The following is a 9,918-nucleotide window of genomic DNA, read 5'->3' as shown; positions in this document are numbered from 1 at the left end:
TTTGCCGGGCCCCCGCCCCGCCCGCCCCGCCCGGCCTCCCGGGAAGATGCGGCTGCTCCCGGAATGGCTTCTCTTGCTCTTTGGCCCATGGCTCTTGAGGAAGGTAAGGGCTGCCCTGCGGTAGCGCGAGCGCTGGGGTCCGGGACGCAAAGGTCCCAGAGTGCGAGGGGCTCCGTACGCCCGCCCCGCCTCCCGCTCGGAGCTTCCGAACTTTGCGCGGCGTGGGGGACGCGGACAGACAGATTCCCGATTCAGGATAGGCGCTCTCCCAGCTCAAGTTGGCTGAGGGTCCGGGGGGCTGGTGCCAGGGTGGAGGCCTGACTCGGATCCCGCTCCAGGCGCGGCGCGGGAGGGGACGAAGCCCGACCCGCGAGTGCGCCAGACGGAGCGGGAGTGCGAGACAGACAGACAAGCCAGCAGGGTGTCAGCCTTGCCGTCTTTCCGCGCCAACCTCGCTCGCCTTCCTCGCTGTCTGTCCTTCCGCCCATCCACCCCCGCCTTCTCATTTCTCTTCTCTGCCCTTGTCACAATGCCAGGTGGGCACTGTGTTCCGAGGATACACAGCTCGAACACACGCGCGCGCACACGGACTCACACAGATACCGCCGAACTTGGCTACAGTCTCCCATCACATTTCCCGCGGAGACACCATCTCCCCTGCACAACCTCACAGACACACCCCTCTCTCACGCCCGGCGGGTAGGGGGTAAGGGCTGTCTGGAAAGAGTCTCTCCTCCTGTCCTGTCCTCACCCCCATCTCCCTAGGCTGCCTCCTTCCCTGAGGCTCCAGGGCGAAGGCAGAGGCTAAAGGGGCCCCGACTTGATCTGCCTCCCTCCCGACTTGTAGGCTTCGATTTGTGTACACGGCGCGCTCGTGTGTGCTGGTGTGGAGTGCGGGGGTCAGCGTGTGCACCTGTGTGCGTGCCTGTGTCCGGGGCAGCCAGGCTTGGGTGTCTAGTGCTGGGGTCCAGGGTGCGTGTCTGCTGGTGTGGCGTGTGGTGTTGGCTCTGAAGGGGTGAGTGCAAGTGCGCCTGCTTCACAGGGCAGCCATCTGTGCCCCGCCGTGAGTCCCATAATGGGGGCCTAGGCCCAGGACCCCTGTCTTCTTCCATCAGCTCCCCTGTCTCTGACTTTCCTGTTTCCTACCCTGAGTGTGACCTACCCAGTTTGGGGCAGACAGGGGGCTCCCTAAACCCCTACTCGCTGCACCCCAACTCCCAGACCCTGCAGAATCTGGAAGGGATGTAGTTCTCCCCACACACCTGGACCCCCACCTGCTCAGCCAGATCGCACTCAGCAGCTCCAGCAGGGCAGGGGCTGCCCTAGTGACGCTGGCGATGGAGCTCCCTGATTCTCCCAAACCCGCCTGGTGACCTTGAGCCGGAAGGTGGGCAGAGGAGCCCCCTCCACAAAAACTGCTGCCACTGGCAGGAGCTTCTTTTGGACCTGCTGCCCATAGAGCTGCCTGTGGGAGGGGGTCTGTGTCCCACAACCGGCGCAGGTGTGAAGGCCCCGGGGGAGAGGTGGTGGGGATGGATGGTACTCCCCTGCCCCTCCTTTCTAATTCCTGCCCACTCTCCTCTCCCCTCTCCCCATCAAATAAACTCCCCTGTGGACCTATCTGGTTTAATTTCCTTTGCCCCCTGAAGGGGAATGAAACATCTGGTGAAGACTTGAGGGAGAGTAAGCGTGAGGATGTGAGCAATGGGGATGTATCTGAGTGTGCTAGAGCTGCCGCTGTGGGCCTCCGTGTTGGAGTCCGTGGGGGAGAGTGTATCTACCATTTAGTCCAGCTTGTGTGCATGTGAGAAGCTGTGCTTACATGTACGTACAGACCGTGGGTGTGTGAATATGTATAACTGCGTGCGGGAGTGTGTGTAGGAAAGTGTGTGTCTGAGTATCTGTGTGCGCTTGTGTGCACTTGTGAGTATGGGGTGTGCTCATGTGTTTACCCCGAGGTGTGTCTCTGGTGGATATATGTGTGTTGGGGTGCATGTGCTGTCTGTATGTGAGTCTCCGAGGCTTGTGAGCGTGTATCTGCTTTCTTGTCATTTTGAGTGCATTTGAGTGTGAGCCTCAGGATGTGTTCATGTATCTGAGTGTGGCTTGTGTGTGTGTGTGTGTGTGCGCTCAGGGCTGTCTCAGCGCCAGAGCTGGCACTGGGTTGACACTGGGTAAGAGGCTGGTGGGGCACAGTTTACAGGGAAACCCTAATTGTCCAACATTAACAACCCTGCCTTCTCCCATGCCGCGCTCACTTGCCCGTCCTTCAGGAGCTCTCTCCCTCCTTCCTCCTTGCTCCAGGCTCCCGGTCTCCTTTCAGGGGCCTGCGACTCCTGGCTTCCACTGCCCCTGGGGCTCTGGCCCAGGTCTCCTTCAGGATCTTTCTAACACTGTCTTTGACTCCTCTCTCTTTCTCTGGTCTTCCCCACCCCTTGCCAAAGCAGCCGCCTACTGGGAGAAGCAGCAGGCGATCAATAGTCACTAATCACTAATCACTAATTACTAATTAGCTGGGGGAGGGCAGGGGCGGGGCCCTGTGGGACCTTCCAGCTCTATCATGCCTCAGGGAAGGATTAGGCTGAATTGAGTCTCTCAGCACTGGCTGGCCCCAGCCCTGCATCTAGCCACCCCCTCCTGCCTCCGTATTCCCCTCTAGTCCCCCAGCTAATCTCTGGCTGGGCCACTTAGGCACATGCAGCCTGGGCCAGGGCCCAGAGCTGTCCGCAGGGATTTGGGGGTAATCAGGGGCCGCAGCTGGGCCAGGGACACAGGCGAGGTGGGCGCTGTGATAGCTCCCTTGGGCCAGGGCCTGCGCGTAGGGGAGGGGCACCCGCGGAAAGAATTTAAACGGTCTTAGGTTCGGGGTGGGGGAGGAGCTGGAGGTCCAGGACAGGGTGGCTGGGGAAGAGGTCAGGTACTTGGAGGACAGAAACAACGTAAAGAAGGGTCACTGGGGTCAGAGACAGGGTCTTTGGGAAGGGGCGAGATAAACGTTCAGAGAGACCAGGTAAGTGGAGGGGGCATCCTAGGGGTCAGAGATGAAGTCATCGTCGAGGAGATGCGGAACTTTGGACCGAGCCCTGGAACTCCACATGGGCGGGGGCCAGGACGGGGGACAGGGTAACAGAGAGAGGGCAGGGTCGGTCATGGGGGAGGGGTCCCAGGGCTCAAGGGTGGCTGGGCGCAGTGGGGAGTCGCGGGGCTCGGGGTGGGAACGAGCTGCGGGGCGGGGATGGGGAGCAGGGAGCGCTGCCTTGAGCGCTGGAAATTGGTGAGTCTCCCCCTCTCCCTCTTCTACCCCTCCTCCACCTCCACCCCGCCCACTCCCCCTCCGGCTCCAGCTTCGGGAAATTACATCCCAGCTCCGCGGCTCCCACCCCCCCACCGCGCCCGGGAGCCCGCGCCTTTATAGGCACATTTATTGCAATAATAAAGTGAGGCGCAGGGCGGGGGGCGGGGGGTGGCCGTTCCCGGGGGTACTGCGCCGGCTCTGGGAAGCAGGGAAATAAAATAAAATAAAATAAAATCAAAATTCAGATAACGGTGAGCCTTGCGCTGCAGGCCACGAGCAGGCGGGCAGGCGGGGCTGAGGGGGAGGAGGCGCCCTGCCCAAGGGCAGAGCCCGCCCCACCGGCGATCCCCGCCCCCTCACGCTATAGCTATAGTAGGGTCTGGAAGGAGGTATCTTCGCCTCCACCTGCCTGGCCCCCTCCCATAGCCTGATCCTGCCGGTCTTCTGCCTTTTCCTCTGACTTGTCTCCCATACCTGTCCTCAGCTCCTGTTTCCCTGTCTCTTATCTCCTTCCTTGTCCCCCAATTCCCATTCTAGTCCCCATTCACATTCCCCATCCCCAGCTCCATCCCCTGGGTCTCTACATCCCTCAGTATCCCTGTCTCTACCCAATAACCATTTCCCATCCCCCGTTTCTGTTCCCACCCCCATCTCCCAGTCCCTATCCCACTCTCATCTTCCCCAATGCCCATCCCTCATCCACCATCCCTGTCTTCCTCCATCCCCATTTTAGTTCCCACCTTGTTCTGTTCCCCCATCTTCATTCTCCTGGCCCCTATCCCATCTGCATCCTAGTCTCTGCCCAATGCCTGTCCACCATTTCTGATCTCTTCATCCCCGTTCCAATGCCTGTCCTTGTTCCATCCTTATCTCTGCACCATATACCTGTGCCTGCTCAGTCCCCCTCCATCTCTGTCCCAGTCTTCACCCCAGCCTGTCCAGTCCACCCCACCTCTGTCCTCACCCCCGTCTCTATCTCTGGTTCCCAGCCAGACCCTGGCTATTTCACCCGTCCTGACTGCGGTGCCCGCACCTCTTTCTAGGTGCGAGGGTTCAGTACGCTATTCCCTCTCCTTCCCCAGCCCAGGCCTGGAGCACTCCACCTCCCCAACCACAGGGTGCCATCCCCTCCCCCAGTCAGAATCCTGAGCCACCCCGCCTGACCCACACAGCAGGAGAGAAGCCACCGACAGGTCTGGAGGCCTGGGGGAGGTGTGCCCTGCAATGCGGCTGGGGGGCCGACAGCCTGATCCTCCCGCATTCCCAGCGGTCCCATCCCAAAAGAGCCCCCCCACACCCCAGTGGAGTTTGTTCAGCAGCAAAAGGCAGCCTCAACTCCCCTCTGATGCGTGGGCTCGCTGCCTTGGGGGCAAAGCACTCCTGGCTCGGCTCCCGCCCCGCCAGGGCCCGGAGGCGTCTGGTGAAGTGCACCCCCATCCTCACCCTCCCACTCCCTCCTGCCCCCCTAAGCCGACAACCAGGCTAGCCTCTCCCCTCCGCAAATGTCACTGCACCCAATTATCTTAATTAAACCAGCTCTGAAGTGAGGGGGACCCTTCCTCAGACAACACCCTGCTCCCACTCTCATTCGTAGAGGGGGAGGGACAGCACCATGGATTCTAGGCAAAGACGGACTCCCTTATCACCTTGCTTTCCCCTCCCTCCCAACCCCACCCACGGTTGGAGACAATCTGAAGGATAGAGGGAAAGTACCACAGTTAGACAGACAGACAGAAACAGAGAAAAACAGAATCACAGAAGGAGAAAATTAGAGACAGAGTGAGGAAGAGACAGAGACAAAAAGAGACTGAGAGAGGGAGAGAGAGAGAGAGATGGAAAAACAGTGAGAGGGAGAGGGAGAGCGAGCGTGCGGGCAAGGAAGCCAGAGGGAGGATTTGATTTGATTTGATTCCATGTTCCCATTTCTCGGCTCGTTTCCTCGAAGACTCTCACCCCTCCCTGACTGAGCTCTCCGTGCAGGGTGGCTTCGGCCGCCCACCGCCCCAGCCCCGCAACTCTTCCCTTTTATCTTGGCTGTCTGCAGCAGCAGGTGGGGGGCGCAGGCGCCCAAAGCCCAGGGATTTGCCAGGATCAGAGAAGCGCAGGCAGCAATTTGTCTGGGATCAGAGTGGGGGGACACCTGGCACCCCTCACAGCCCAGCCAAACCGCCTTGCCTCTCCCAGCCCCTGCCTGGGAGGAGTCACTGGACTGAAGCAGTCGACAGGTCCTGAACTGGGTGCAGGACGTCTGGTGCTGCTGGGATGTGCTGGGAGGGGATAGCTCAGAGGCATTCGGGGTCATAAAAGCAGGCTTGGGGACCGCTGGATGCCCTGGAAAGAGCTAGTGGTTGGGCCCAGGGGGGTGAGGAGATTAGGTGTCAGAGTTCAAACGACTCGCCCCCAACCATTCTTTGACTTCCCCTGGAAGCTTCACACACTCCCTCCTCCAGGGCTCAGGCCCTGCCCTCTCTAAGCCCACCTCCTGGGGCCTGGCTCCCTCCTCCTGGAAGGCCCTTTCCCCCTCCCCCGTGGCCCTGGACGCCTTCCCCTCAGCCCCTCTCAGGCCCACCCTCCGGGTGTTAGCTGCCAGCTCAAGCTTGTCAGTTTGAGTCAATCACTCGTGACGCTCCCGCCCCCCTCACCTGAGCTGGGAGGAGAGATGGACGGGAGGAGGAATGAGGGGGGTGATAAATATGTATGATGAGCGGGTGGCGGCGGCATTAATAACCCAGGATCGCAGAACTGCGGGAATGGGGACCAGGCAGTGGAGATTCTAGCCCAGCAGCTTGACTCTGCCATTCCTGTCCCTTATGGACACATGGTGTATGCAAACAGAGGGGAACACCCATGCTGCCTGGCCTCTTTACCTACCCAGAGCTCATCCTGCAGGCCAGTGTGGGACGCCTCCTCCCCAGACCATTCATATATGCACCCCCCAGGGGAACATAATGAGACCACAGTTGTTATATCATTGTGGACACACTGACACACACCCTTGAGAAAGAGCTTGACACCTGCACAGAGGATGATAGGAGCTCACACAGGGAAAGTGACACACACTTTCAGTGAATCACACACAGCCACCCTTAGATATACAGCCAATCCAGGCATACAACTACACCAGCCACACAGATGCAACTACCACAAACTGAAACACAGCCTCACTCAGATCAACACACACAGACAGACAGACAGACACAGCCAACGCAAGCACATATGCAACCCGGACACCTATACATAGCCATCACAGACTAATACAACAGACATTCGGCCACCACAAGCAGGCAGACACACATAACAGCCTCCTCAGACTGATACACAGGGGCATACAGATACACATAGACACACACAACCACCATGCACAGGCAGAGACATACACACCCATCAGCATAGGTTGAGACGAGCACACGCACGCACACACATAGACACACACACACACACACACACACACAGAGTCATCACTCCAGGCAGGCAGGCACATATGTACAACCCTCTCAGGCTAACAGAAATACAACCACCCCAGACTGACACACTCAGTACTCCCTGCCCCCCAAGCCTAACCCACACGCAGTAAGGGCCACACTGAATGGCCACAGCTAGCACAGTCTGACTGACACACTCTGACATGCACAACTCCTCTCCCTCTCCTCACTGGAGCAGCATCTCCATATTTCTTCCTCTTGCTCTCTCGCCTCTCCTTCACTCCCGGCCACCACCCCACACACCCACACACACCCCCGCTCCGCCCCAGATAATTGATGGCCTGGGCCTGCCTGGGCAGCTCTCGCCTCTGGATCCATCTCGTACTCCCCCATGCTGTCTCCCAGATCCGCGGCCACCTGAGACACACTGAGACGGGTAGGGGCAGGCAGAGGGTGGTCTTCCAGCACGCTCCCAGCCCAGGGAGACCACCAGGCGGCCTCCTCCACAGCAGGAGTGCTGGAGACAGAGAGGGGTGCCCACGTAGCTCCCAAGCCTCAACCCACAGCGCCCAGACTCTCCACTGCTCTCTGCAGCTCCATTGGTTTCCCTTGCTTCTCCACACAAGGGAGTAGAGGCTGAGGCCCGGGTGAGGACCCTGGTCTTGGCAAAAGTGTCGGGAAGACTCACTCTTTCTTGATGCTGGACATTGACAGTGGTCATGGCCTCCCTTTGCCGGAGTCCAGCTTCTCCCTGGCCCATTACTCCCAACCAAGCCCGAGTCCACAGCTCCACTCCCTATTCAAACCCATATTGGCTTTGGCCTTTTTGGCTTTCTCAGCCCTCATCAGAGTTCTGAGAACACAAGGATTCTCAGAGTCATTTCACAGATGTAGAAATTGAGGTGAGACCACACAGCTTGAAAGGGCTGCAGGTCCACTCAAATGCGCACTCCCTGAGCAACTGCTCCGGGCGGCCCGATTCCATTTGGTTTCCTAGCGGCTGTGGAGAGGGACTGGCATGGCCCTGGCGGGTGGCCCCAGACAAACCCAGCGGCTCTCTTTTCCTCTTTCTTCGTCCACAGGCCGTCAGTGCCCAGATACCAGAGTCCGGGAGGCCGCAGTACCTGGAGCTGCGCCCGGCTACGGCCAGAGAGGGGGCCCCTGGCCATCGGCTCCCGGCACCGCCAAGGTCCTCCGACGGCCTGGGCACCGCCCGTGCCTGGAGCTGGGCCTGGCCGGCTAACCACACCCGGGCACTGGCCCGGGCTGGGGCGGCGGGGGCCCCCGTGCAGCGCACCAAGAGAAAGCCGTCTATCAAAGCGGCCCGCGCCAAAAAGATCTTCGGCTGGGGAGACTTCTACTTCCGGGTGCACACTCTCAAGTTCTCGCTGCTGGTGACGGGTAAGATAGTTGACCATGTGAACGGTACCTTCAGCGTGTACTTCCGCCACAACTCGTCCAGCCTGGGCAACCTCAGCGTCAGCATCGTGCCGCCCTCCAAGCGTGTCGAGTTTGGGGGCGTCTGGCTGCCGGGGCCCGCCCCCCACCCTCTGCAGTCTACGCTGGCCCTGGAGGGGGTGCTCCCTGGGCTGGGGCCCCCGCTGGGGCTAGCGGCCGCGGGGTCGGGGCTAGGGGGCACCCTCGGGGGCGCGCTGGCGGGTCCGCTTGGGGGCGCGCTGGGAGTGCCCGGGACCAAAGAGTCACGCACTTTCAACTGCCACGTGGAGTATGAGAAGACGAACCGCGCTCGCAAGCACCGCCCGTGCCTGTACGACCCATCGCAGGTGTGCTTCACCGAGCACACGCAGAGCCAGGCCGCCTGGCTCTGTGCCAAGCCCTTCAAAGTCATCTGCATTTTCGTCTCCTTCCTCAGCTTTGACTACAAACTGGTGCAGAAGGTGTGCCCAGACTATAACTTCCAGAGCGAGCACCCCTACTTTGGATAGCGCGCCCCGCCCTCGCCCGGGCCGTGAGCTTCCCGCGAAATCCCGGACTCCCTAAGTGGGACCTCTCCCCGTACCCCGCAGCTCCTGTGGCCGCGTCCACCCTTTCCACTCTGGGGCGGAGAGGAACAGCCCTCCCGGGGACCATCAGTCGGCGCGGGTCCCCTTTTCCTCCCTGGGAGTGCCCACGAGGCTGGGGGTAGCCCCCAAAGTGGAGGAGCAAGAGCGCAGCCCCAGAATAGGCGGGGCTTGGAGGCGGTCCCAGTGTCTCCTGCGTTCACATTGGGTCCTCTTCACGCCCTGGCGCTGGGCTGGATACTCCCTTTGCCCGCAGCTTTAATAACGCCTGGCCTGGTACCCTCATCCCACCCTGACTTTCTTACCCCCAGGTACTTGTCCTCCACCCTGTACCCACGTAAAGACCATAAAGGCCTATAAACCGTGGCCTATTCCCATCCCCTCTGCTTGCCGTATGCCTGTCCCCCTTTCCCCGAAACCCCAATAATTAGGGTAGCGGAAGCAGAACTCCTGGGCATAGGCGATCGATCCGGCCCCTGCCCTCCGCCCGCCTCCCTCCGGTCCTTGTCATCCTGCTCCACCTTTCCGGCTGCTTCCTCTCGGTGATTTTTTTTTTTTTTTTTCCTACACCAAAACAGACGGGAAAGGGAACAAAATAAAGTGAAATCTAATACGCGTCTGTGTGAGACCTTTGTAGGGAAGGGGGTGGTGGTGATGTGGGTTTATGTCTGGCAGAGACCTGGCCAGGGCCTTCTTCCTCGGCGGCTCGTGGGGAAACTGAGGCAAATATTGACGGAGTTATAGCACCTTGGAGGTCATCCAAGACCAGATCAGGTACAGATGAGGACGACCCTTGGGGTTGGAGCCCTGCCTGAGGTGGGAATTTTCCTCCCTGAGGTGGGCGAAGTGAAGCTGCCGAAAATAGGATGGGGATTAGACCTGACAGCGGACCACCAGCGGGCTATTTTGGGGGAGGAGGTATAAGGCCTTGAATGGGATGGAGATGTAAGGGACAGCGTAGGCAGAGCGCTGACAACCTGCTAAGCTCCGCGGGGCTGGCGGGAGGCGGCAGGTGGGGCGGGGGGAGGGGAAACGGTGTTTTCGGCATCTGGAGTCATCGATCTTCCTTTTCCTTCCTAATTCCGTGGGCGCTGAGTTTGCAGACGGTTGGGGGAGGGAGGGAGAGAGGCAGGGAGGCCTGAGACGAGGGGGTGGGGGAAGGGACGAGGGCGAGCTTGGA

At 60.0% G+C, this 9,918-nt stretch overlaps 1 protein-coding gene across 1 annotated transcript; it reads left to right on the top strand.

The window, feature by feature from the left end:
* Positions 1-46: 46 nt before the first annotated feature.
* On the top strand, positions 47-8,805 carry NXPH4 (neurexophilin 4). The gene is made up of 2 exons (XM_007467685.1): positions 47-103; positions 7,800-8,805. Exons 1-2 carry the CDS (start codon positions 47-49, stop codon positions 8,661-8,663), a joined length of 921 nt encoding a protein of 306 aa, XP_007467747.1. The 3' UTR covers positions 8,664-8,805.
* The last annotated feature ends 1,113 nt before the right edge of the window (positions 8,806-9,918 follow it).

Source organism: Lipotes vexillifer, unplaced genomic scaffold (assembly GCF_000442215.2).
Source record: "Lipotes vexillifer unplaced genomic scaffold, Lipotes_vexillifer_v1.1 scaffold387, whole genome shotgun sequence".
Classification (NCBI taxonomy): domain Eukaryota; kingdom Metazoa; phylum Chordata; class Mammalia; order Artiodactyla; family Lipotidae; genus Lipotes; species Lipotes vexillifer.
The sequence above is the reverse complement of the archived record's forward strand: the minus strand, read 5'-3'. Positions and strand labels throughout refer to the sequence as shown.

Excerpts from the sequence above, each read along its gene's own strand:
- NXPH4 (XM_007467685.1), top strand. The coding sequence starts at position 47 with ATGCGGCTGCTCCCGGAATGGCTTCTCTTGCTCTTTGGCCCATGGCTC. Across the intron at positions 104-7,799 it reads GCCCATGGCTCTTGAGGAAG|GCCGTCAGTGCCCAGATACC; the intron begins GTAAGGGCTGCC and ends CTTCGTCCACAG.